Source organism: Mustela putorius, unplaced genomic scaffold, assembly GCF_011764305.1.
Source record: "Mustela putorius furo isolate JIRA1106 unplaced genomic scaffold, ASM1176430v1.1 tig00003850_pilon_pilon_pilon, whole genome shotgun sequence".
Taxonomy (NCBI): Eukaryota; Metazoa; Chordata; class Mammalia; order Carnivora; family Mustelidae; genus Mustela; species Mustela putorius.
Window position 1 is genome coordinate 14,998,471 of NW_025422002.1, and position 27,616 is coordinate 15,026,086.

At 52.7% G+C, this 27,616-nt stretch overlaps 1 protein-coding gene across 3 annotated transcripts; it reads right to left on the minus strand.

Annotated features, from left to right (window-relative positions):
- Nucleotides 1-2,056: 2,056 nt before the first annotated feature.
- Nucleotides 2,057-24,670, minus strand: HDAC11 (histone deacetylase 11). 3 transcript variants are annotated; one of them, XM_045063371.1, is made up of 10 exons: nucleotides 24,530-24,670; nucleotides 23,388-23,536; nucleotides 21,046-21,146; nucleotides 10,164-10,280; nucleotides 9,157-9,199; nucleotides 7,314-7,390; nucleotides 6,157-6,219; nucleotides 5,038-5,134; nucleotides 3,965-4,143; nucleotides 2,057-3,826 (listed from the first exon to the last, which is right to left on the minus strand). In XM_045063371.1, coding segments are annotated over exons 1-10 (1,044 nt in total). In that variant the 5' UTR covers nucleotides 24,532-24,670; the 3' UTR covers nucleotides 2,057-3,610. The 3 variants fall into 3 exon arrangements, with proteins under 3 accessions (XP_044919306.1, XP_004738667.1, XP_044919305.1); XM_004738610.3 differs by lacking the exon at nucleotides 24,530-24,670 and adding an exon at nucleotides 24,415-24,519; XM_045063370.1 differs by lacking the exon at nucleotides 24,530-24,670 and adding an exon at nucleotides 24,166-24,372.
- Nucleotides 24,671-27,616: the final 2,946 nt, after the last annotated feature.

A 27,616-nucleotide genomic window follows, 5' to 3' on the forward strand; every position in this document is an offset into this window, starting at 1 on the left:
GGCTTCCCAGGAGGAGATCCTGGCCCTAAACCTCAAGCATTTGGCCGAGGAGCCAGGGAGGGTCCTGGAAGTCTCCTTCAGATCTGCTGGGGAGTCCTGCTAGGCTGGAAGGGCCCCACCTCTGTTACACGCAAGACAGCGGGCTGGGACATTCATTCTGCCTCTGCCCACTCCCTCCCCCGCCACAACGGGTCTGTTAGCCTAGCTTCTGGCATTCCCATGGATGGCTTAGTTGCAGCCGGGCACTGCTGTTTCCAGTGCCCGTCTGAGTGCTCCCCAGCTGGCCCCAATGGAGAAGAGAGCTGTAACTCGGGCAGATGAAACCTCTTCTCTCCAAGCCTCAGCTGGCCCGCCAGGCAGGCATGGCATTAGGGTCTCTGGGGAGAAGCAGGGAGGGGGGCTCGGAGGCTCTGAGCTGCTGCCGTTATCACCCCCCACAAACCTGCTCCAGACCTGTGGGCTCAGGACTGTGACTCCCCAGAATTGCTAAGGAAGAAGGCTCAGAGCGGCCAAGCCCAAGGTCCTACATTCAGGCCCAGGTAGAGCAAAGCTCCCATGTAGTGGGCTCGGGCTCCAAGGTCTACCCATGCCTTTGTGCACCGGGCTGAGAAGGGCTGTTCTGCATCCCACTTCAGATGTCCATGCTCTAGATCTCCAAGCAGCTATGCATGGGGTCTTTTGCAGAAATCTCACACCTGCCAGGCATCAGGGCTGCTGGTGGGATTCCAATGGACAGTGCTTTCCCAAGCTTGCCTGCTCCTCAAGTTGTCCCCAGAGCAGATGTCTGTCCCCAGCCTGTCCCCACTCTCGCCCTAGGCTGCAGATCCCTCCCCACCTCCCCCTGGATCAGCAAAGCTGCTGTGCTAGACCCTCAGTAACCCCCCCTAGTTGGCATGTTCCTTGGGTTTTTATAACTTGGGGTGTCACGTGCAAATAGCAAACTGCACGGATCTTAAGATCAGATCCTGAACACTTCACCTCAACTATCCTTGATTCTTAATAACCTGGACTATAGGAGAATCATCATCCTCAGGACTAACATTTCCAGGAGCTAAGAAAATGCGGCATGGCACCCTAAGTGCATTGCCTATATTACGGCATTTAATTCCTGGAACCACCTTCAGGTAAGGACCTTCAATGGCCCCATCCTACAGATAAGGAACCAGCTTATAATTCTGGAGCCTTGGTTCAAACCCTGTTCCTCTGCTCACTAGCTGTGGGCCTCAATCAGCTAACCAACCCTCTTTATGCCTCGTGTCTACATCTGTAGAACAGAGATAAAAATAGCTCTTAACTCAGACTTCTGTGACGTTCACCTCGGCCAAGAGTCTGGAACAGGGCTTGGCCTTTGTCAGCTTTCATCACCCTCCTTACGCCCAGCACAGGGCTGAACTGGACTCCTGCCCACCACCCTCCAATTTTGTCACCTGCCGCCCTTGTCCCCGGCATGAAAACTTGGGGGCCATCCTGCTCCTGCCCAGGCTATGCCACTAACACTGGGGTTGCCCTGGTCACTCGACCAGGCAGGACAGGTTCTGCTCTCCCCCCTTCCAGGACCCCTCTGCCGCAGCCCATCCCATCCCCGTGCTCCATCCACATGCTCTAACCACAGGCCATGGCTGGAAACCACCCCCCACTGCACCCCACCTGTGCACAGCCACCATCAAAGCCCAGCCCTACATGCCTCCCCTCCCCATACATCATTACCAGACCCTGGGCCCTCCTCTATCAGGAGATCAACAACCCCCACCTCATTCCTTCACTCCTGCCAAATCTGAGGCATCTGAGAACACATCCTTCAGTATCTGGCAGAGGTAGGTTCAAACCTGGGTGTTAGCACACATGTGGCCTGGGGCAAATGCCTTGTCTGGTCTTAGTTACCTCATCGGTAAAATGGGAACAATGACCTACTTCACTGGACTCCAAGAACGGAATGAAAATACTAGCATTTATTGGGCAGCTCTCAAGGTCAGGCTGTGTGAATTTTAAATCTTTACTTCCTTTAATCCTAAGGAGGTAAGGACGCTTCCCCCTGAAGAACACACAGCAGCCAATCTAGTCAAGAACAGCCTTTATGGTTCTCTACAAACAGAAGCTCAATGGTGATGAAGCGAGCCCACTGCCTGCCCCCAGATGTTGCAGGCCCCAGGTGGAAATGAGGGGATGTTAGGTACCTTCAGTCAGGTGCAGAGAAACCAATGGCTAGGACCCGGGGGCAGGTGTGGGAGTCCAAGTGCGCGGTTAGTGCCTCGAGGTCTAGTCCAGGAGGTCAGTCTTTTTGATGTTTATGCCTTTGAAACCCTTCCCCCATCCTCCAGCAGAGAGAGCACCAAGGGAGTATGTGGGAGAATGCAAGAGTACCCCCAAATGGTAATGAACAGGAGTCCCCCATGTGGGGTTGGTCAGGCATAGGGAAGCCTCAGCTGGCCCACTTTCCCTCCCCACCCCCCACTTGTGATCACTGTCTAAGAACGCACCCAGGGAATGAGGGGCGGATACCACCCCCAGCAACCAGCCTCCTGGGGGACCCTGAGTGTCCCCTTCAGATCAGAGCACAAAACAAGGTCAGGGTCTGCAGCATTTCAAAGACCAGATGTCAGGGCCCACTTGGGACCTTGGACTCCAAGCGCCATCAGGGCTTGGGCACTATGGGTGAGGCCAGTGGAGTCTATAGCCCCTTCCCCCACAACTCAAGGCCCTGCCCTAGCTCCTATCCATACAACCTACAGGCCAGGTTGGAGACCTCTGCCCTCCATCTGGGAGCTCTAGCCTGGCCACCAGCACCTCGGTCCTTACTTGGGGCCTTGGGTCCTAGCTTGGCCACCTGCCCCCATCCGCAAGATCCCCTTCTGGGCCTCATCTTCCTCTGTCCCCTCCCCACTGGGGCTGGAAGCCCCTTCAAGCCTCCGGTGCTGAGGCCCATCACAGAGCCAAATGTTCTTCCTCCAAAACCTGCTACTTTCCCTAAACAGGCAAGACAATGGCTGAAGCATGGATTTGGGGCTCCTCAGACCTACCCCTCCCCTTATCCCCACCAAGGAGCCCCGGGAAAATAGGTCCAGCTCTTGCTTTATTGAAAGGGGAATACCAGATGAGAAAACCCACTGGCACCCCCTTCCCAGCCACCCCTCACATCCAGGCCTAGGGCTCCCGCCGGCTGGGAATCCAAACCCCACACCCCCAGAGGCCTACCTGCAACCCCCAGCTCTTGGCCCCACTCACACGGGCGCCCATGGCTCCTCGTACCCCTCCTGCGTGAGGAGAGGGTGAAACGAATCCTATGACTTCTGCCCCCAAAGCCTCACCTGCCGTTCTCCCTCCTAGCGAAACCACCTACCTCTGCAGGGCCTGGTTAGACCCATGACCCCCACATGAGGTCTTCTGGGACTCAGGCCCTGTCTTCCGCCCCTACCCACAGAGGGACACCCAGTGGGGAGAGTGGAGGGACCGCCCCAAAGGCCGGCCCAGTCAGGGACAGGCCCCCGCCCCTCGGTGCCTCCTGGCTGCTGCCCCCACCACCCCCGTGGTTAGAAAAGGAGAAGCACTGAGGGGCGGGCGGGGCTGAGGCAGGCAGGGAGCCACGCAGAAGAGCAGAAGGGCAAGAGCGTGGTCAGGGCACCTCAGGGGGCAGCAGGGGTGTGTCTGAGTTCTGTGCCGAGACACTGGGGGACTCAGCCCCGATGAGCCCGAGGCTGTACAGATTAAGGATGGAGTCGGCGATGATGCGGGCTGTGCGCTTCTGGTAGCCACCAGAGGTCACCATGAGGATGGGCACCTGGCGGCCACGGACCACCCGAAACACCAGCTCGTCCCGCTTCACGATGCCCTGTGGAGGGATGCGGGAGGGCTTGGGTCCTGTGGCTCTGTCCAGAAAGTCCTGCCCAGCCCCTCCCCCACATCAGAAGCACCCTGGTTGGCGGGGGGGGGGGGGACTCTGCACCCCTTCCCCCGGGTTGGGAGGCACCTGTGGGCTGATGGACAGCCCTCCCAGGCGGTCCCCCTCCAGGATGTCTGTGCCCGCGTTGTACACCACCACGTCGGGCGGGTGCTCCTGGAGGGCCTTCTGGAGGTTCCGCTCCACTTTATCTAAGTATTCGTCGTCCTCTGTGCCCCACTCCAGCTCCACCTTCCGCCTGATGGCCTCTGAGGGAGAGACAGGAAGAGCGGTGTGTGTGTGTGTGTGTGTGTGTGTGCACGCGCGCGCGCCACACGCAAAGCTAGGACACAGGCTCAGGAGGGTCAAGGTCCCCAGCAACTGCTCCGCCTCCTTCCATCCCAAATGGAGCTCAAGAATGCAAGGCGGGAGGGCCAAGGGAGAGAAGCGACTTCAGCTAAAGCATTCTGCCCAGGGGGATTTAGGGACCCATGTGGGGGACATCTGATCTCATTGCCTCCTTGAACCCCTGTCCAGAAATGTGGACACCCTGCTGTGCCCTCAGGCCCAAATCCAGCACCTCCGAGACTCATTTCAGAAACCCAGGCCCCTGGGCCACACCTGGGGCTGAATTACCCTCAGCAGATCCACAGGCATAAAAGTCCCATTCCTGCATAAATGTTCCCTATTTGCCAAGTGGCCAGGGCACTGTGTTTTCAGAGAGCATCAGGGAATCTCTGCCTTTTGATTAGTAAGTTTAACCCACCTGCATTTATTTTAACCACCATTATATTTGACCTGGTTTACGCCATCTTCGCATTTCCTCTTTATCCTATTTTTCCTTTTTTCTTTTTTGTCATTCCCTGTTTTCTATTAGACAAACACCTACAGAGGAGGGGTTCTATTTTTCTTCTTCTGGTGATTACCCTAGTATAAGGTCCCACATGTGTTGTTTCTTGGATAGGTTTATGCGATCTTGGATGGGTCAAGTGAGTTAAGTCTCAGTTTGCATGTCTATAAAATGGGAGCCACCACCCCCTCCCAGGGATACTGAGGATAACTGAAGTGACTTCTGGGGAGCCCAGCATATAGGGAACACTCAGGAGAGAGACCTCCATCCAAGCATGAGTACAGTTAGGGCTGAGGGAGAGGGGGCAGCTTACGCTTGGCAAAGCGGTCCCCAGGGTAGATGTGGCGGTTGTAGACGTCCATGATATACACGCGCTTGTCACCCATGAAGTCCCGTTCATGCCCATTGCCCTATGGGGAAGGCATGAAAGCTGCTCACATGCAGGTGCCCTCGTCAAGGCCAGGACCCACCCACACACCCCAAGAAACAGCCCACGTGCCTGAGCAGCTCAGCTGGCCCTTGGAGGCAGAGGGTCTCTTGGCTGTTAAGCAGCAGAGCTGGAATTCAACCGCAAATCCCAGCCCCATGGTCTTCTGGTGTGACCTTGAGTGAGCCCCAGCCCTTTAAGCTTCTTCTTCATGGAGTTAGAAAGGAATTCTAGCCCTACCACCCTCCCTGGTCTGCAGTAGGATCAGCGGGGGTCAGAGATGGGCAAGGTAAACTGGAAAGGGCTGCACAGGTAATGACTTGGTTCCAGAGCTTGCTGTCACTGGACAACACCCCACCCACCCACCCAAAGCAGGGCACCCACCAGCACTAACGCACAATAGCAGGGGTGTGGGAGGTCTTTGAGAGCCCATTTCAGGTCCTGCCTTGTCTGACCAGAGGAGCCAGCCCAACATTTGGAGTCCTGAGGACTCTGTTGCTTTACCCCCAGGCAGTAAGTTCTTGAGTAGTGGCCCCGAGCCCCAACAACCCTGAGCCTCTGTCTAAGGGGCAGGTCCACAGGAGTCCTCAGCTATCTGCAGGGGTGGCACCCCAAACTGACCAGGAAGCACTGGGGAGCCATAGCAGGCTTCAGAACATGAGAGGGGCATGGCCAGACTGGGCTTTAGGAAGAGCCTCAGCCTGGTGTGTTGGGCAATCAGAAGGGAGGAAGGACCCTTGGGTTTGACAGAAGCAATGAGGAAGACCCAGTGCCTGGCTGGGCTGAGCAGGGCAGAGGGACAAAGACAGCCCTCTGCTTCCAATCTAAGGTGCAGAAGATGGGCAGCGAGGAGAGAGGAAGATGAGGGTGGGAGTGGAAGAGGCCCAGCTTGGCACTTGGCAATGTTCCCAGGGGGAAGGGAGCCCCACAGTGGGGCACTGTGCGACGGAGCTGAGGGGGCCTGGGAGGCAGGGCCACAAACCGCAGCCCCCACAGGGTACTCACCTGATGGGCATCGAGATCAACGATGGTGGCTCTGGAGATGCCTTCCACTCGCTCAAACAGAAACTACCAGCGGAGGGGAGGAGGAAGTGAGGACCCAGACAGGCCAGAGGACATAGCCCCTTGAGGATTCCTAGTTGGTGAGGGGTCAGGCAGGAGGCCAGACACACTTGTGGGCAATGAGGCCACCAGGCAAAGAATTCACCCACCCAGGAGAAGCACGAGAGAAACGTGTGTGCATGGTCTGGGAAGACCCCCTGGAGGAGGCAGCACGTGCTGCGCCCTGGCGGGCTGGAGGTCAGGAACAGGGTAGTAGGGCCTTGGAGATTCCTAGGGAAATATGTAGGGGTTGAGGAGGGAATATCCCCTCACGGCTGTGCCTGGAACTTCATTCTCTGCATTCTCTGTCTTAGCCTACAAGGCTAAGAACTTCATTCTCTGCATTCTCTGTCTTAGCCTACAAGCCCAAGTTCTCACATCTCCTTCTCTGGGAAGCCTTCCTTCCCCTTCCCTACCCTCTCAGAAGGTCTCGTGTGTGTGTGTGTGTGTGTGTGTGTGTGTGTGTGTGTGTCCCCTTCTCTGAATGGCCAGAGTCTGCTGACCTACTTGCCCTCCCCTCCCCCATTTGGTCTGTGCACCCTCTGAGAACAGGGAACATGCCAGCCCCATTCCTGATGCCCAGAACCAGGCAAGGCACAGGGTGGCTAAAGGGAGTTCAGCCACCCAACAGAGATTTAGGCCAGTGCCCGCCCTGCCCCTTATCTCTCTGAGTCTGGGTCTCCTCTTCCGTGCAGAGTAGGAGTAATTGAGGTGAGGACGGCAAGCGGGCTGAGCCTGCCAGAACCAGCCATCCCCGTCATCACATCATGTCCCATGCCTCCTCCCTCCAGTGGAATGATGTGCTCCCTATATTGTTGACCAATGGGCCGCCCCACTCCTGACCCCACCATTGTTGGAGGCCTCACTATCTCCCCGCGGCAGGGACAACGCAGAAGAGCAAGTGTCCGGTCCCAGCCTGGATGGGTACCCCCCCCCCCAGCTTCCTCCCCTCCTGGGACCCAGCTTCCTTCTTTGTAATGTGGAGAACACCCAGTGGGGGGTGGCAGGGGCATTCCAGGGAGGGCTCCTGGAGGCAAGGCCCCACATGCTCTTGGGCGCACCTTGATGGCCAGTGTGATGTCCGCATAGGCACAGAAGCCCCCGCCCCGGTCACTGGAGCAGTGGTGGAAGCCGCCACCTGCAGGAGAGCACATGTGGTGTGGTCAGGGCCTCACACTGTCCTCCCCCTCCTCCAACCCCTACCTCCTGCCTACAGCCCACGCCCACTCAGCTCCCAGGGACAGGCTCCTGGAACTCCAGGTTGGCCAAGTGAACTAAGCACCTGAGCGTGTCGCTATGCCTGAGTCAGGAGATAGCTGACTCAGGAGATAGCTATACCATCACAGCCATCTCTGTCCACAGCAAGAAACCTCTCGGGCTATCTCAACAAGTCAGCCCCCAGTGCCCATCATAGCCCACCAGGGGCCAGGAGCTCATCCTGCCCCAAACAAATAATTGTCCCTTGTCTCTGTAGGGCCATGCCTGCCTCCATGGGACATCCCATGCCAGGATGGGGCAGTGGGGCTTTGGGAGACCCATTTATCCTAGGACCGCCCACATGCTGCAGGTTGTAGAAAGGCACGGCCAGGAAGGGTGCCATCTGCTGGTCATGGCTGCCCATGGCAATCCCCTGGGCACCAGAGTCAGGCTCCAACCTCTCCCCCACTCTGAGAAACCCTTGCCCTGCAGCACCAACAAGAGCTTGAGTTTCAGGGGCCTCTAGAACTGAGCCCAACAGCTGCTCTAGCCAGCAGTTCAAGTCCAGGGCCCACGGCTACAAAGGACTTGCCTCTTCTCCCACCAAGAGGCTGTCAGTGGATCTTAACAGTAAGATAATAGCCAATCATGAACTCCTAAGGGGGCACAGAGCTCACTGAAACCTCCCTACAGCCCCAAGTGGGGGCACTGTTATCATCATGTCCATTTTACAGATGAAGAAACTGAGGCACACAGAAAACCAGCACCTTGCCTGGGATCACACAGTTCACTAATGGCAGAACGAAGATTTAAACCCAGACTGGATCAAGACCTGGGCTCTTAACCTCTACCAGGTCATAATATCTTCCAGGCAGGAAGGGGTTCCCTGGGTCTTTATGAGGACCCTGCTGCAGCCACAAAGGCACGTCTCCTTCAATCATCCGTTTAGTGGTGTTATCGTAACATCACTGTTATGCCAGGCCTAATGCTGGCTACCCGGCAGTACCAAGAAAGCCAAAGGTAGAGGTTCTCTGCTCCAGGACTCTGAGCAAGCCACCAGGCCTCTCCCCATACCTATTTCTTCATCCATACCATGGTACCAACAACAACAATGCCCAGCTCAAATGAGAGGCCAGAGAGGAAAGAGGTTTGCTAACTGTGAATTGCTGTGTCTCCATGAGGGACAGATGAAGACAGGACAAGGAAGAAGATGTGTGCAGCCTTCCCCTGAGCCAATCTTGTGGGAGAGTCCAGTGGACTGCAGGGTGCGCCAGCACCAGAGAAGCCCCAGAGAAGGACATGGTATTAACCCTGACTCTGTCTGCCCATTATGCAGACTGTCCTGGGGCCCAGGAGGCCGATGGAGTTTTTTCAGGAAAGACTCTGAAATGCTGCAGGTTTCAGCCACACCTGGGGCTGCCTAGGGAATGCTGAAGGCTTTAGAGGGCTTTAGAGGGAGCGAGCTCCTTATCACTGAAGTATGCAAAGGCAGGGTAGGGAAGCCATCTGGGAACTCCTTTAAATAAGGATCCTACCCCAGATGGAGGGACTAGCTGGTCCCTCCCAGACACCAGATGGCCACATAGCCTCCCCCAATCCCACTTAATAAGGCACCAGAGCCTCTCAACTCACAGGGGCTGCCTTCAGATTCCTCTTGGCCCTCCCAGCCCCCAGGATCCAGCAGGCCAGGCCGGCCAGGGAACTCACCCACATTGATGGCCCAGCCTCGTTCCATGGCCAGCTTCCCTGCCTTTGGAGACAAGCACAGGGTGAGGGGCACAGGCAATTGATTCCCCCACTCAGTCATTCATTCCCAGCTTTCCCCATTCATTCCATAAACACTGTGTCCAGCCAGCTCTGAGGTAGTGCTGATCTCTGAGGCGGGGTTCAGGAGGCACCCATCCTCCAGCAAGCTCAGACTCAGTCTTTGAAGCAAGGACCAGATTGGCTAGCATATGAGATGTGCAGTGCATAAGCCCCTTGGCAATTTTGCCAAGAAACTGGAAGAAATCGAAGTTAAGTAGTTATGATCACCCAGGAGCTGACAGCGATCTCAACAAGGCTTTCAAAGGAAAATAGACAATTTTGTGCCTGTGGAAATACAGCAGACTGAATACCAAAATCCTGTAGGAAATCATCATTTGGGGGTGGGCAGTAATATTCCAATAAACAAACAAACAAACAAACAAACCAAAAACCCCATTAAACAAAAAAAGGGACAAATTTGCAAAGCTGAAAAGAAAATCAATAGGTCTTGGTCCAGCTCTGGATGAGATCCCATGTTTAAAACTTTAATGTTCCTCTACCACTAGTTAATTCGGCAGCCTGTGGCTAGTTTTAAAGACAGCTACATAGGGGATATGACACCTAATTTTGCTGGAAGGGTTCTTTACTACCACCAGGATGCAGGGGGAGGGGAGGGTCACCCACAGCTGAACTCATGGGCGTTTGGTTATCTTATATACCAGCAAATACGGCAACTCTAATAGGCGGTCAATGGGGGTAGGAACAAGGAATTCAATGTCCTGGCTCATGTGGGAAAGGCTTTGGGAGAAAGGGTGATTGTTCCTGTGTTTTGACAAATATTCAGGATTTTGTTCAACTACAAAGTGGGAGGAGTGTAGTCCAGATGGAGAAGCCCAGGGTGGGAAAAAGCCCAGAGACTTTTGGGGGTCCCGAGCCCAGCAGTTCCTTCCGCCTGCCTCCCCACCTACCATGATGGTTCCTCCGGTCTGGGTCCGAAGGGGCTTCAGCACCTTCCTCTGCACAAGGAAGTTGGGGAGGAAGATGACTGGGGGGATCTCTGTGATGGTCGCAACAGCAAAGGACCACTGTGGAAAGAGATGCAGGCCATTGGCCTCCCACTGCTGTGCCTAAACCTCAGAGGCAGCAGCTGGGAAGTCAGATTCCTTGTAATGCCGGTTTCAAGGTGCCCTGGGTAAACTTCCAGTTTAGCACAATTCCTTTCATCAGAAATGCGAGAGCATCCCCCCACCCAGCTTTGGGCTCAGTAAAGAGCTCTTTCCTTAAAGCTGTTGGCCCACATTCCTCAGTGCTCCAAAGCCCTTGGCTGCCCCCTTGTGCCCAGAACAAGAGCTGCAGAGGACTACCATTGATGGGCTGCAGACCCAGGACCCCCCCCCCCCAAGCTGGCTCCCTGTACAAAACAGGGTGGGGGAGGGAGGAAGACACTGAGGTCCTGACCTGGGAAGATCTCCTCTGGCCCAGCATGACCTCTTCATGCACTGGAAATTGGACCTCCATTCAAAAGGGTGGCCCTCATCTCAGCTACTGACACAGGAGAGTCTAGGGTATCCAAAAGGCATTTGCTCCAGGACACAGTCTTCCCCTGGACCCTGGGCAAATGTCCACTCACCCAGGTCCTGAACAATCTGCTGCCTGGTTGAGAATGTTCCTGGATCTATGTTCCCTGCTCTCCCCTGACCCCAGGCAGAGCCTCAGAAGGGCCCAGGGTTCTCTGTAAATAATTAGTGAGTGCCTGGTAGGCAGCAGGCTCCAAGGCAGGGCCAGGCCTTTCCTCCTGACAGGCCTCGCAGCCTAGTGGGGAGACACTTATTTGCAACAAACCCTTAAAGGAGAATGTCGTCTGTGTCCGGGTGGGAGCAGAGAGGCTTTCTAGAGGCAGTGACCTTGAAGCTAAGACTGAAGGTGAACAGGAGTTGCCCAGATGTCGGGGTAAAGGTGAAAAGACAACTGGAAAGTGAGTACAGGCTCCCAAGAAGTTGGGCTGTGCCTGTCACATAGGGCCTGGGCTGCCAGAGAATATTTTCAGATAGCCTGGTCACAGCAGTGGGGAGCCATGAAATGGCGCTTTCCCAAGCTGTCCTGGCTGCAGCAGGAGGACCAAATAGGGGAACATAAACAGAAGCAGCAGCTTGCCCCAGGGAGGAAGGGAGAGATAATGAGGGTCTGGGAGAGGTGAGAGGGGCACAGTTAGCAGATAGAACAAGGGGGAGGGGCAGACAGATGGGTCAAGGATGCAAGGTTGGAACCCTAAGACTCCAACCATGAAGGGCCAGGCCCAGAAGTGTAGCCCACTGGGACAATCGAGGGCTGTCCTGGGACAGGTTGGGGGTGGGCAGAGGGATGGCGTTCGGGAGGCTAGGGAGAGAAGTTTCAGGAAGGAGCAAGCAAAGAGAGGTATTCAGAATGGGGAGCATGGCCACTGGGTTCTCCCACCAGGAGAGGAAATTTAGGGCAAAGGAGGCCCGAGCATGTTCAATAATGAGGAGGAACCAGCAGAGGGGGAACAGGAGAGGCCAAGGATGGGGTGAGACAAAAGGGGATATGCCTGGGAAGGTGCTGGCAGCACCTTAGTTGGACAGTGCACTTCGGGGTCAGTGCAGGACAGGATACCCATCAACCCCTGCAGGGGCCGCTGCAGCCACCATGGCCAACAGGGAAGACGTTATTCAGGGCCCAGGTGGGCTGGGCACCCAAGCTGCCTCAAACTGCACTGACCAGCTATGTGGGCACCCCTCCCAGGCTACCAAGATGGGGACAGCTCGCTCAAGTGAAGGAGCTGGTGAGCGTGGCCCATAGAACCCAGACCACTCGTGGTCTGAAAAGAGAGGTGCCCAGCCAGCCTTCCTGAAGCCCCAGGCCTCTGGCTGTAACATGGAGGGCACCGCAGGGTCTATGGGTGGGGGGTGCTGGATGTGAGACCAGGATGGTTAGAAAGCTCCAAGACCCCTCCAGGTACATGTGTGCATGCAAGCATGTGTGTATGTGTGTGTGTGTGCATGTGCACATTTGGGGGGGGCAGACCCAGAGGGCAGAAGGTGACCAGTTCTGCCCGCTCAGCATGCCAATCCCACTGCCAGACACAGGCCTGGCATGTGGGAAGCACAGGGCCACTATTTTCTCTGAATAAACGGTATAATAACAAGTGAGCCACTGAGGGAAACACATTAAGTCCCTGCCTCCCCCTCTCTCTCCCTCAGCAAGCTAGCAGGGAATAAAGTTGTAAAGAAAATGGAACCTTATCCTGGCCTCCAGAGAGATCCACTCAAGACACAAAAGCCATGAGAAGGGTGGCTTTTTTTTTTTTTTAAAGGATTTTATTTATTTGAGAGAGAGAGAGAGCGAGCAGGAGGAGAGGTCATCGGGAGAAGCAAGTCTCCCTGCTGAGCGGGACTTGATCCCGGGACTCCAGGATTGTGACCTGAGCCAAAGGCAGTTGCCTAACCAACTGAGACACCCAGGCGCCCCAAAGGGGTCTTTTAAACTGTGTTCCACAGCACCTGTCCAGCTCAGCACTCCCATCAGGAAAGGGTTCCACGTCAAAGAAGTCTGGAAAACACTGTTCCTGCTGTCTACCCCTTAGAAATTCAAAACACACTCTTGCACATTAAAAGCTCTAAATCGTGCAGTGAAGAATCCTGTCGAACTTTGCTTCACCCCACCTCCCAAACTTTCTGGCCACCAACATCCGTCGGCTGGCTTGGCTCATCTTTATAGAACCCAAACTGACCTTCAAAGGGGGCAGTCATCTAGAAAACACTGGGAACCTCTTAGGATAGAGGATGAATTGTACATGGGCCAGGTGTAAAGTCACCAGAAGCACGTCTGGGATTTGGCCAAGGTGATGTCTGCCAATGCATCCACTTGAAAGATGGTGCTAGACTTCTCCTGGGCCCCACGGTGGTTTCTGTATAAGGCAGCAATGGTCTAGACTCATGCCATCCCATCCAGCCACATGTGGCTACTTGGCTATACTTTTAAAATAATTTGAAACGTGTTTAATTAGAATTTTGTTACTTCAACGAAAAAAGTCAACCATACTTTGATAAAAAACAAAAACAAAAACTAGAATTTCTTTTCTCAGTCTCCCTAGCCGCAGTTCAAGTGCTCAATAGCCACATGTAGCTGGTGGCTGCTGGATAGAGCGCTTCTAGAACATTCTTAGCATGTCAGAAAGTTCTATTGGATGGTAGTGCTCTAGAAAAGCCACCAGCAACCAGGCTGAAAAATAAACCAGGGAGCAGGGGAGAAGGGGGGGATGAGCCCTGGAGGATGGGGAGGGTGGGGAGGGGCCACAGAGGAAGGGCAAACAATTTATCTGGGACCTGTGGCCCAGCGCAGATCTGCCAGAAGCTCAAGTCCTGGGAGAGCCTGGCCCCAGGCAAGAGCACTGAGAGATGAGCTAGAAGCTTCTAGAGTGGGGACAGGGCTCAGCAGTCCTCCTCAGCATCAAAGTAGTCCAACTCAAGGCTCTGCCACTGCTGTGTGAATTGGGACATGGCCCTTTACTTCCCTCCTACCTCCTCATCCACGAACCAGGAGCACCTCCCCACCAGACCTAAAAGGAGGACTTAGTCCCATCCACCAGGCCTACCCTTACCTCCCCATCTGAAGTACCCCGACCTGGGCCCTCCCTCCCCCCCAGTTCCCAGCTTTGCTTTATCTTTCTGAAGAACACCTGTCTCTACCTGACATCACAGTATGTCTCTGTTGTTACCAGTCTCTTCCGGAAAGGGGCCAGGGCCAGGAAGGGCAGGCAAACACCCATTCCTGCCATCCAGACAATGCCCAGAGTGACACCTGGCACACAGTAAGTACTCACAGCACATGCCATCCATCCTCGCCCAGTTCCCTACCTGCACACTCCACGGAGGAGGCCACCTCACCCCTGCCACCCAGGAGAGCCCCAAACAGTAACCGGCAGAAAAGGGGCTAGAACAGCCCGGCCCTCTGTCCTGAGATGGCACAAGGAAAGGGGATCCCCCCTGGGGTCAGGTGAGGCCACGCTTCTGCTGAACCCCCACGGGCACCCCCAGCTTCCCCTGCCCTCTCTGCCCCCCACCCGCTCTTACAGGTTTCACCGCCAAGCTGGCCCTTTGGGAATCCCTTGCACCCCCATCCCTGATAGCCCCAGCTTCTAGAGAGTGCTTCTCTGAGGCATAGTTCCTGGACCAGCAGCACCGGCACTTGAGAACTTGCCAGAAACGTAGACTGCTGAGGCACCTGGGTGGCTCAGTCGGTTAAGTGTTTGACTCTAGGTTTCAGCTTGGGTCATGGTCTCAGGGTCGTGACATCAAGCCCCATTGTTAGACTCTGTGCTCAGCGGGGAGTCTGCTGGAGATTCTCTCTCTCTCCCTCTGCTCCTCCCCTCACCCGCTCACGCAAACTCTCTCTCAAATAAATAAAATCTTTAAAAAAAAATGCAGATTCTCGGGCTCCTCTCCTGACCTCCTAATTCAGAAACTTTGGAAGTGGGGCCAGTGATCCATGTTATGACAAGCCCTCCAGTGGATTCCAAGGCTTAAGCAAGTTTCAGAATCACTGCTCTAAAGAACTTGACCCCCTCCATGTTGAATGAATGAATGAATGAATGAATGACACGAACAAGGGAGGTCTGCCCTAGCCTAATGCCCCCTGCCCACCAAAAGACATGGCCTATAAGCTTCCACATCTCAGGGTCTGGCCAGGTACCATGGCCTCTATGCCCAGCCAGCCTTTTGGGGACCCCACAGATAGCAGGACATACCTGAGGTTGACGACATCCCTGGGACCCACCCACCCCCCACTCCGCCCCGTACTCTCAGCTCTGCAAGGCTCTATTCTCCAGCTGCCTGATTTCCTCAGGTGGACCCTACCCTCAGAAATCCAAGCCAAGAATTGCTCTCAGGGGAGAGATGACTACAACCCCATTTGGAGCCCCAGTTGCTTCATTTGGGTCAGAACTCTCCATCAGTGAAAACAGGAGCAAAAGGAGAGAAGGGGAAAAAGCCATGATCATTTCAGTTGATGAAGAAGAAGCCTTTTCCAAAATCCAACACCCTGTCATGAAAAGTCAATCAACAAACTAGGAATAGAAAGGAACTCCCTCAGCCTGGTAGAGGGCATTTATCATATAAACATGCATGCATGCACAAACACACACACACACACACACACAATCCCATAGCTAACCTCATACACAGTACTAAAAAATGGAAAATCTTCAGCCTAAGATCAGGATCAGGACAGGATGCCCATTTTTGCCACTTCTATTCAACCTCACACTGGAAGTTCCAGCCAGAGCAATTAGGAAAGAAAAATTGGAAAGCAAGAAGTAAAACTATGCCTATTCACAGACGGCTCAATGTTAGTGACAGAAGGCCCTAAAGACCACACACACACACACACATACCTATTAAACTAAAGAAGTGAATTCAGCAAAGTTGCAAGATCTAAGATCAACACGCAAAAATCAGTTGTATTTCAATACCTTAGCAATAAATAATCCAAAAAGGAAATTTAAAAAAGTATTTAGAGGCACCTGGATGGCTCAGTTGGTTGAGCATCTAACTTCAGCTCAGGTCATGATCTGGGGTCCTGGGATCAAGTCCTGCATCAGGCTCCCCCCTCAGCAGGTAGTCTGCTTGTCCCTCTGCCCTTTCCCCTGCTAGTGCTCAATCTCTCTCAAATAAATAAATAAAATATATTTAAAGTAATTCCATTTATAATAACATCAAAAATAATAAAATACTTGGGAATAAATTTAACTTTAAATTTAAGGAGGTCCAAGACTGGTACCCTAAAAACTACAAATCACTGCTGAATAAACTTAAAGCTCTAAATAAGTGAAAAAATATCTCATGTTCCTGAATTGCAAGAAGTAATATTTTAAAGATGGCAATATTCTCTAAACTCATCTACAGATCCAACACAATCCCTATCAAAATCCCAATGGTCTTTTTTGCAGAAATAGAGAAGCTGATCCTATAATTCATAGGGAATCTCAAGGGATCTTTAAAAAAACAACAACAAACCTGAAAAAGAACAAAGTTGGAGGACTTGAAATTTCAAAAGTTACTACAAATCTTCAGTCATCAAAACAATGTAACAATGCCATAGGACTGACATATACATCAATGGAATAGAATAGAGAATCCAGAAATAAATCTATACATCTACGGCCAGTTGATTTTCTACAAGGGTACAAAGGCTAGTCAATGGGGAAAGTACAGTGTCTTTAACAAATCATGCTGGGAAAACCAGAGAGCCACATGCAAAAAACTACAGTTGAACCCTTACCTCACACCATATACAAGAATTACCTTAAAATGGATCAAAGACCTAAACACAAACTGAATCTCTTAGAAGAAAACAAATGGGTCCATCTTCATGATCCTGGATTTGGCAATGGATTGTTACATGTGACACCAAAAGCACAAGCAACAAAAGATGAAATAGACAAACTGAAGAAAATGTTTTGGACCTAGAGGCAATGTTTGCACCACATTGTAAATATACTAAAGGTCACTGAAATTTTATACTTTTTTTAAAAAAGATTTTCTTGAATTATTTGACATAGAGAGAGAGACACAGCAAGAAAGGGAACACAAATGGGCAGGGAGGGAGAAGCAGACTTCCCACTGAGCAGGGAGCCAGATGCAGGGCTGGATCCCAGGACCCTGGGATCATGACCTAATTTGAAGGCAGATGCCTAACAACTGAGCCACCCAGAGGCCACTGAATTTTACACTTTAAAATGGTTACTGGTTACACTATCTGAATTTTACCATAAATAAGGAGAAAAGAGTCCTCTCAGGGAGGAAGAGATAGAGAAAAATCAGAGGCAGCAGTGGGGTGGGGGAGCACTTCCTCAGAGACTCTCTGATACTTCAGCCCCTCCCCCTCCCCAATGCTCTGCTGCTAAGGTCTGTATCCCTCTGGACAGGACTCTGAGGGCTGGGAGGTCATGTCTAGGCTCAAGAGGTGCCCAGACTTCCTGAGGCTCAGATGTCCTTGGTTTCTCTTTCTCTTGCATGCCTTATACCCAGTGTGAGAAACAGAAAATTCTATTGTTTCAACTTCATAACAAACTGCATATCCTACACCTCCCCCAAAATCCATAGCTGCTGTTTCTAGCCTAGTCTGAGAGCCCAGGGCCTCTCACCAGATTACTGTGGAAACCTCCTTCCTCACTGATCTCCCTGCATTTGTCTTGATAGCCTCATCTCATTAAAGCTGCCAAGCAACCTGCTAAAACCTAGATCAGATCATCTCCCTCTGCCTAAAACATTCCTTGGCTCCCACATCCCTCAGAGCAAAGCCACAGCGGTACAAAGGGCCCAGTGTGGTCTGGCCCCTGATTGTCTTCTGACTCCATTTCTTGCCAGTCTCCGCTCCACTTCCACTTCCTCCCATTCCCATGGTACACAGTGTTTCAGAACACATTGGAGATACCCTGGCCCCAGGGCCCTTGCACTTGCTCCTGCTTTTACCTGGAATGCCCTCCCTCCACATGCCCACATAGCTCACTCCCTCACTGCTCTCAGTCCATGATCACATGACAGTAAGCTATCCCCACCACCCCCTTTCCTGCTGTACTTTTGCCCACAGCACTGAGAGCCTTGTAACACACTGTATCATTGACGTGATTGATATCATGTCTATGGACTGACTCTCCCCACATAAATGCCAGCTCCCTAAGGAGAGGGACTCCATCTCTTTAGTTCTAGCCTGTCTTCACTGGAACATAGCACAGTGCTCATTAAATACTTAGTGGATTTAAAAAAAAAAATACTTGCTGGATAAATGTATCCCAAGCACTGCACAAAGTCAGATTCACATCAAGCTACCCCACACCCCAGGCAGACTGTCACTGGGGTTAGCAGAAGACAAAAAACCTGGCACTGGCCCAATCCAACCACCACCCTCAATGGGGACAATTCTGAGCCTTGCACACAGTAGATGCTCAATAAATGTTTCTTTCCCTAAACAGACATCACCTGCCAAACCTCAGGCTACTGCATCTCCTTCAATGCCTGAATTATTAAGCCCTGAAGGCCACGCCAGGACAGGGCAAGGCATGAGCCCTGGAACAGAGGGGCAGAGTGAGGTGGGGCAGGGGAGAGGGTTACGTCCCAGAGCACACACAGAACAACTGGGGAAACCTGCAGGAACTCTCCAGGGCACTGTCCCAGGTGCCCACAGCAGAGAAAAAAAGAAAAGGAACCTTGTAGATGGGGGGGCAGGGGATGAGTGGGGGCAAGGGGGATGTTCCTGAGCCACAGTCCCTAAAGGCCAAAATGCCTGAAATGGGCATGGGTCCACGTGCTCACCAAGGGTACTTCACATGGTATCATTCTCCCACAGTACCGGGAACAAAATCCAAACTCTTCCCACAGCTCACAAGACCCAATGTGGCCTGACACTTCTAGCTTCCCTGACCACATCATGCCACCTAGCACCCTTCTCCCCTGTAGGAGGCAAAGTTACCTCCCCCTCCTGGCGTGTGGCTCTGCAATATTCTTCCTTCAAAGCTCCACAAGAGTGTCACCTACTCCTCATTCTTTTGTCTCAGCTCAAACCTCACCTCTGTGAGGCCTTCCCAGACCACCCGGTCACCCTCACCCTTCACTCAGCTACCCTCCATTTTCTTTCCTTCCCAGCCCTTGGTGCTCTGTGAAATGCTCTTGTGTGGTTATTTTTTTATTCTCAGTCTTCCACAACAAAAATACAAATCCATGTGACCAGGGGAACTTGCTTATTTTTTGTTTTGTACCCAGCACACAGTCAGTATTTGATATAGATGTGCTGAATGACTGAGTACTTCTCCTTAGTAAGTGCTGTGGGAATCCTCATGTTTCTCCATTTGCTTTTGCTGCCAGGGAGCTCCAAGGCAAATCCAGGAGCTCAATCATAGCATCTTGGCTAATCCTCTCAGTTGACATATCTGACTTCTCCTCCTGCCCTTGACCTCAATTTTCTACTTGGGTCTCCAGCTGTTGACACTTTTTTATTATTATTTATACACAGTAAGCTGCCTTAGGCTTTTGGGGGGGCCAAGGCCAAGCACAGAGGGAGCCCTGCATGGTTCTCCTTAAGGCTCCTCAAACAGATGGGGTCCTGGAGTCTATGCCCCCCTACCCCCAGCCTTATCTTGGTACATTCACATGCCATCCACCCAGGCATCCTTCTGTTCTGGTCTCTCTCTGTCCTGCCCCATTGCCATCTATCCCTGCTCCACAAACTCACCCTCTGAACTCTGGCAGGTGTGTCTTCCTGGCCCAGCTCCTGGGTTGTGGACTGTGACCACGCATGTCTGGGCCCTAGGAAACCAGGGCAGCCAAGAACTGGGCTTCTTTCCAAGGCCTTGCACACCTCTCTCTCCCAGGAGCCAGGTTTCAACCTCTTCCTGGTAATCTTTCATGAGCTGACACTGTCACAGCTTCATCTAGAATTCTCACAGCTCAGGCCAGAGCTGGGGAGGAGGGTAGGTAGCAACTGTGACCGGGAAGCAGGAAGACTGACTAGATGCCCAGCCTGGGGTCTCCCTGAAGGCTGGCTATTGGACTTCCTGGGTGATCTTGAGCAGGTGGAGCCTCTTTCTGGGCCTAGGCTTTTCCACCTATGGCAGGGAGGGAGGGGGTACATGGGGAGGGGTTGGTGACTTCTGGCATCTACTGAGTCTAGGATGAGCTGGGTGTCAGGGATGTGGGATCCCACACTGTTGGCAGAGAACCTGTGGCATCCGTGACCATCCCCCTGCCAGAGTGTGCTGGCAGTACCAGGTTCTGATGCAACACCCACTCCCGCAGCCTAGCTTCCCCTCCAGGGGAGCACCTCACCTAGGGGCCTCAGACTCACAAGTACTCATGAAAGCTTTGTGAGCTCTTCTAGAAAGAAGTCACAAGCAGGTAGTCTATATGCTTGGTTTGGTCTGCAGGGTGGACTGAAAAGTCTCGGAGAGTGGTCACATTAAGAAACCTGGGACTGCCGCTTTACTAACCTGAATTTCGAACTTCTCTTCAAAAGCCAGGACCCCGGCCATGCTGGGTCCACAGTGGAGCTGAGTAGCAAGCCGCCCACTTGGGAAGGGGCAGGAGCTCCCCAGATGACCCCCATACACCGCCACCACCTGTCTGACAACTTGTTTATACTCCTTGCTTGGCTCCAGAGAGTTTCACACAAGTTTTTAGCCCAACAGTTTTCAACAAGTCTTTAGCAGGAGAAGTTCGTACAAGAGTCTTATACTTAAGTGCAATATAAAAATAGACCTAAAAAAAGACAGCTTTGGTTGGATAGGACAAGGGACTGGGGGTCCCCTCATCCAGCATGTCAGCAAGGGTCTCTGAGGCTTGTTCACAGAACACAGAGTGAGGGGTGCCTGGGTGGCTCAGTTGGTTAAGCATCTGCCTTCGGCTCAGGTCATGACCCAGAGTCCCAGAATCAAGCCCCACATCAGGATCCCTGCTCAGTGGGGAGTCTGCTTCTCCCTCTCCCTCTGCCTGTTTGTCTCTCTCTCTCTCTCTCCCTGTCAAATAAATTTTAAAAAATAATAAAAATAAAGGACACAGATTCAAAGGCACTAAGGTAGAGGCCCAATACACCTATGAAGGTTCAAACCCCACCAGATGGGAAACCCTGATCCCATACCCCAGGGACAGGGAGCTCACTAAGCAGCTTAGCCCATCCTGGTATCTGTTTTTTTATGACACTCTCTCATTCTCTTGGGGACCACAGACTCTCATGCTCCCCCACCCCCGCATGAGGGGCAGGAATGGGGCCCCTTGAGGCTGTGCTTCCCCAGGCTGAGCTGCCTCTCTGCTCTGGCCACCCCTCACCCCAGGCCCCCTGTACCTTCAGTTCGTTGAGATAGCGCCTTGTGTGCACCACCAGCAGGTCCTCATCCGAAGCTTCCCGCGCCTCCACCAGCATGCCATCCGACAGAAGCTTCTCTTCTGAAACCACAGAGTGGGCACCCTGCTTCCCTGATGACTGGAAGGTGGACCTGGCTCCAGACCACTCCTCCAACAGAACTGCAGACTTAGCCTCTGCTATAGTCCTGCCTTGGGAGGCAGTGGGCAATCTCTGACTTCTGAGAATGGGTCACCTCCTGGGCCAGGGTAGACAACACCAGGCCTGAGGGCCCAAGGGAGTCAGACATTGGGCATGTAGCAGTCGAGGTAACACACGGACTGGTAATGTTGACTCTCACTTTGATTCTCCGGATTCTCCCTGCATCTTCTGATGACATCATGGAAGTCTCCATGTGGCGTGGCCTCTCTTTAAGACTTGCCTAAACCCTTGCTCATCTCCCTGTTTTTAACCCAAAAAGCAGCAGTCTCGCAGACTGCCAGGCAACAGGAAACAGCCTGAAGTGAATTATAGTTTTCCTGCATTTATTTTTTAACCATGACTTCCTATTTATGGCAAGTGAAACTGGCTTTTCCCATTTAGATGATATAATGTTTCCTTTTAAAACAAGTTCATTTAAGTTTTTTTTTTTTTTTAAGCACAGGCTAAGTCGATTTTAAAAAGTATACACACACACACACACACACACACGTGTGTGTGTGTATATATATATATGAAGTAAATAACGGAGCAGGTGGTATGAGGAAATGGCAAGGTCCCAATAGCCGTTTGCAAATAATTGATGTTTGGGAAACACTGCAGTATTTTTATCACCCCTCACAACCACCACACAAGATTTGCTCTGTTTTGCAAAAGAAGACACTGAAGCCAAGAGCAGGAAGTTCTCTAGGGCACAGTGAGAACAGGACCATCCAGCTCCAGGTTCTAGGGAAATCAAAGGGACAAGGTCATTATCTAAGGAAACTGTGTTAATGTGTAACCCGTAGAAGCCAACTAGTTCCATACATTACCCAATATAGCTTCACAGACAGAAGGCACTCTCTACTCTCCCCCGCCCTCCGCCCCAGTAACATTCCATGGCTCCCCATTGCTTTCAGGCAAAGGGCCAGCTCTTTTCTTGGCAGCTCCCAAGGCCCTTCACCATGTGGCCCCTGCCTCCTTTCCACCCACATCCTCAGAGGAGAAAGGAAAGAACTCAGGAGGACTGTCAGCTCAGAGAGGAGGGAGACAAGGAACCCTATGTTGAGCTGCTGGGTAATACAGGATCCCAAGAAAGGGCAATGGGAGCAGTGACTCAGGCTGGGTCTGCTGGAAACAGAGCATGAAGGACCACAGTCAAGAATGCAAGAGACCAGCTAGATGAGCAGCAGGCTGGCCCCACTCACCTTGCCGGGGTTTTCACAGTCCTAGCTCCCCACCTGTATTCTTTTCTACTTAAAGAGTTTTCTTTGAATACCTATTCTGGTCACAGTTGTAAATGGAAAATCAGTATCAGTTGCCATAAATAGAAGTTAACCAAAAATAGAATACATGTATGATAGCAACAAACCATTATTAATCTATTATTTGATTCTATTTTCTGTGATATGCAGAGGCTGTGGCTTGCTCTAGATTTGTTAAAAGGGGAGATGGGCTTCAGTGTTAAAGACAGGTTAGCCCCAAAGTGAAACTTTCTCCATGGTGTGATCAGGAATGTGTGATTTAAAGATTCCCCATGCCTTATCCTATGCCAGGTAACATTCTCTACTTCTGTCAATTAAAGAACCCCTAATGCAGGAGAAAGGGAGAATATTCTTCCACTAGCCTACTGTGATGCCCGAATTTCCCACCTAAACCAGACCCCCGGGTTACAAACCGAAGTTGAAACCATACTCTAGAGTACCACCTTACTCAGTGGAATGAGCTGTGAAAGGTGGGGGCCTAGAGCTCTGAATTCCAGACCCCACTCTGCCACTTAGCAGCTGTGTGACTTTGAGCATGTTCCCTAACCTTTCTGGGCTCCAATTTCCTCCATCTGTAATCAGCAGGGTTGGAGCAAAGGCTCTCTACCTCTTGGATTCTCCAAGCACTGGATTCCTCTGACCTTCAGCTTCCCTGTGTCCATCCTTCATCAGCTCCCCTTCTATGGGCCTCCACGGACAGAGACAGGACAAGCCTGTGTTCAAAAGCCCCTTTGCCACCATGGGTGGAAGGCAGTATGAGGAATGAGCCTGGACCAGGGAGATGGCAGCTTGTGGAAGGAGGACACCAGGAGGGGCCGGGGACTGGGGTGGGGAAGGTGGGCTGGAAGAAACACATGTAGGGTCTCATAGGGCCTCGCATACCTTTTAGGAAGCTGATCACTTTGCCCCATTTTCCTGCGTCAAAGGGGTGCAGTTTCTCCAGGCCCATGAAGGTTATGTTGTAGCGTGGGGAATACACGATGGGCCAGCGCGACTCCGGCACATGCTGGTACAGCTGAGTTGCGTGCGGCCTTCCATGTGCACAGGGACAGACACAGGGAGGGGCAATCTCAGTGTGGAAAGCATCCTCCTCCTCCCTGCCACCCCATTGTACTAACCCCACAGCCCTGACCCAGTACCACTAGCTCCCTCTCCCTTGGTGGCAGGAAGAGCGCCATTTAGCAACCGTAATAACAGTCATGAGAGCAGCTCCTTACTGAGCATTGGCTCTTTCCCAGCACTATCCAACCCAAATCTCGCAGGAGCTCTGGGAGGTAGGCACCACCATCGCAACAAACGCTTGGAGAGGGAACCAGGAGTGCCCAAGGTCACACTGCAGATCTGTGCAGCAGCCAAAGTTCACCCAGGTCCACCTGGGTGCAAAGGCTACACATCTCATTTCCACATTATAACAATCACGCTAAACAGCCGTGTGGCCCTAGACCTCAGTTTCCTTAACAGTAAAATATGGGGCTGTCGCGAGATAATGCATCCAAACAGCTGAGCACAGAAAGCGCCCTATCCCTTAGAGCTGGGGGTGGGGGTGACGGTTCCCAGAAACAGCAAGTCCGGGTTCATTCAGGCTGTGGCCCAACCCGCAGCCAGGGATGGAGATCACCTCAGCCTTGCCGCGCAATTCACCCCCCCCCTCCATTCTCACCCCATTACACCTCTGCAGCCACCGCCGCACCGGGACCAGAAACCCGGCTCCAGCTGCTGCCAGGGCGAGGGGCCTCCGCACTGTCGGCGGAGCCCGGGATAAGACAGACGTCAGACCCGCGCATGTCGCCTGCCCTCGCCCAGGTCGGAGCCCCGTGGCCCGCACCTCGCACCGCAGAAAAGTGGCGCGGGGCCGGCCGGGACTCACTCGGCCTGAGCGGCCCCTCGCCTGCAGTACCTGGGCACGCACCTGACGAGCCCGCCGGGTAGCCCGCGCATTAGCGCTCCCGCCCACGGGGACCCCTGGGAACCCCGGGGGCCAGGATTGGCGCCCAACCCCGCGCCCCCACCCCTGCCTCACTCACATCCCGGGGCCGGGCCCTCCCTGCGCTGGCCACTGCTCCGCGACCGGGCGGGGCGGGGCACGGCCCCGCCCAGGACACGCCCCCGGCCTCGGCCGTCTCCGCTGGGGGCGGAGCTCCGGCGGGCTTGACTCCGCCCCGCCCGCGCTCTCGCCAGCGTCACAGAGAGATGGAGTCCCGCAGTGAGCGCGCCCGCAGTTAGGAGGCCACGCCTCCAACGGCCATCAAGCGCGAAGTCCCGCCTTCGCAGACAAAGGCCCAGTGGAATCCCGGCTGACTCGGGAAGCCACGCCCCCTAGGGGGAGGGCCGCCCGAGTTTTCACCAGGCTCGCCACGGAGGTTTGGAACGTGCGGAATCGCTCCGCCCCGGGGGAGGGGGCCACCCACTGTCCCGCCCCCAGCCGACCCGCGCCCCTGCTCTCTTTCAGGGTTGAGGCCTAGGGACGCCGGGTTTCCCCGCTGATTCTGCGGCAGGTGCTCTGTGTGACCTTGGGCAAGCGTCCTCACTCTGGGGCCTCCGTTTCCAGTAAAATGGGATGGGGGTGCTCTGGCCCTGCAGTCTGTGACCTAATGAAATCCATGACTTCTCTGACTTGAGGCCACACGTGTGCCCTCCCCTCCCCATCTTTGGCGACCCCAAGATGAGACAAACTCCCCACACGTCATTTGGGCTCCTAGCCTCAGTTTCCTCGTCAGCAGAGCCGGTCTGGAGATCCAGTCTTAAGGGTACAGCCAGGTATCCGAGCTCGCTCCCTGTCCCTCCCACCCTGATCCAACAAGCCCAAGTGACAGCTGGGAGTGCCTTGGGGCTGGACGCTGGGACTAGGCTGCAACAACAGAGCTCCAGAAGACAGAGACAATGGGCCCCTCTGTTGGCCCAGCTGCCCCCTCCAGCCAAACAAGCAGCTGACCCAAGGGCTGCCAGGAACAGGGTAGCTGGGATCCCTGGTGGCTCCGTGAGGGCGCTCGTGTGCGTGACAGAGTGGGCCACCGTGAAGGAGAAGGGCACAGACGTTTGAACGGTGCCCTCCAAGTGCCTATCACTTGATTTTATGATGGCATTGGATTCTCGCAACCAATTCCTAGGAGGGGTTGCTGTCACCCCAGTTTTTTCATTATTTGAGCTGAGGTGCAGGTCTGGGTTAAACCTAGACAAGGCCACCTGTCAGCACCATGGCCTTGGGCAAGTTTGCTTTAGAACGTTGGTCCTTCGTTTCTGCATTTGAAAATGAGGTGATGCCTTCTCACCTACCCCGTGGGGAAGTTGAGACCATCTAAAGAGATAGTAATGCTGATGACTATTTAAAGAGCACCTCCTGTCTGCTGGGTTCAATTCTAAGAGCTTTATGATCACTTCATCTTTGTAACAAGCCTAGGAGGAGAACAACGGTTCTCCCCATTCTACAGAGGAAGAAACTGAGGCACAGAGTGGTGAAATAATTCCTTAGGGTCAGGGATGTGGACAGTTGTAAACTGTAGCCACAGAAGGAAAAAAAGTAATCTTTAATAACAGGTAAGAACCTGTGTGTAGCAAACCTGTTTCACCGTGAGAAGTTCATCTCAGGCAACGTGCTCTGTGGTTTGAAACACCCCACAGATAAGCCTGTTGTTGGGAGAACAAGGGTCTAGGGCAGGCCAGACTCAGGAAGCCACAACCAAACAGAGTAGGATTGATTGCTCTGGGTAAGAGGTTTTTTCAAATTGTTCCCTGTGTGGCTCAGAAGTGAGGTGGTCTGAGGAGCCCCAGGGGCTTAGGAACACGTTCAAACCACCACACAAGCCTGGACCACTGACCTACACCATCACCTGTGGGAGAAATTAACTAGGTTATTCCTATTGCTTGGGGCCTCTTTGTTACAGCATCTTGGAATGGCCACTCACCAAGACATGCACTGGGACACAGCTGTGAACCCAACAGGCAAGATCTGAATGTCTTACTCAAGCTCATGGTGGAGTGAGAGAGACAAATCTCAAACTAAGAAGTGATCATAAATTGCAAAATATAAGTGTTGTGAAAGGCATGGGCTGAGAAGTGGGAGAGAGTGATGGTACCCCCCAATTTAGACACTGGTCATGAAGGCATCTTGGAAGAGATAGTTGTTTTCTACTTTTTTTTTTAAGTTTATTTATTTGATGTGGAGAGAGCAAGCGAGTGAGAGACAGAGAAGCAATCACAAGCAGGGGGAACAGCAGGCAGGGGAAAAGCAGGCTCCCCAATGAGCAAGGAGCCCGATGCAGGGCTTGATCCCAGGACCCTGGGATCATGACCTGAGCTGAAGGCAGCCACTTATCCAACTGAGCCACCCAGCTGCCCCGTTTTCTACTTTTTAATCCTGTGAATCTTATTTTTTTAAGATTTTATTTATTTATTTGACAGACAAGATCACAAGTAGGCAGAGAGGCAGGCAGAGAGAGAGGGGCTCATGACCTGAGCTGAAGGCAGAGGCTTTAACCCACTGAGCCACCCAGGCACCCCTGTAAATCTTATTTTAAAATGCCGTTGTGAGGGATACTTGGGTGGCTCAGTTATTAAATGTCTGCGTTTGGCTCAGGTCATGATCCCAGGGTCCTGGGTTCCAGCCCTGCATTGGGTCCCCTGCTCAGCGGGAAACCTGCTCCTCCCTCTCCACTCCCCCTGCTTGTGTTCCCTCTCTTGCGTTGTCACTCTCTGTCAAATAAATAAATAAAATTTTTTTAAAATGTGATATAACAAGACACTGATTTATCGAAAATTATATACTTATAATTTTCCCCCTTTGTGCAATCTTAGAATATGTTTCATCTTCAAATGAATGAGAAACCCTCAAAACATTAACACTCCTTTTTAAAAAATACAGGCATTCAGTGACAACATTAACTGCAGAAATGCACCAAAGATGACTAATGAATGGCACAGATCCAATATTTAATATTAGTTAATATTAGTTAAGTTGACAACAGTATTAAAACCAGGCCCTTTAATAAGAAAGCACTTCTATTTGCACTCCAGGACTTGGCAAGAATAATAATGTTACTGGCTAGTGTTTTTTAAAACCTTAAGAGTGCCAAGCATGCTAACCATATATAATGTGTTTTGTTATTTGTTTTATT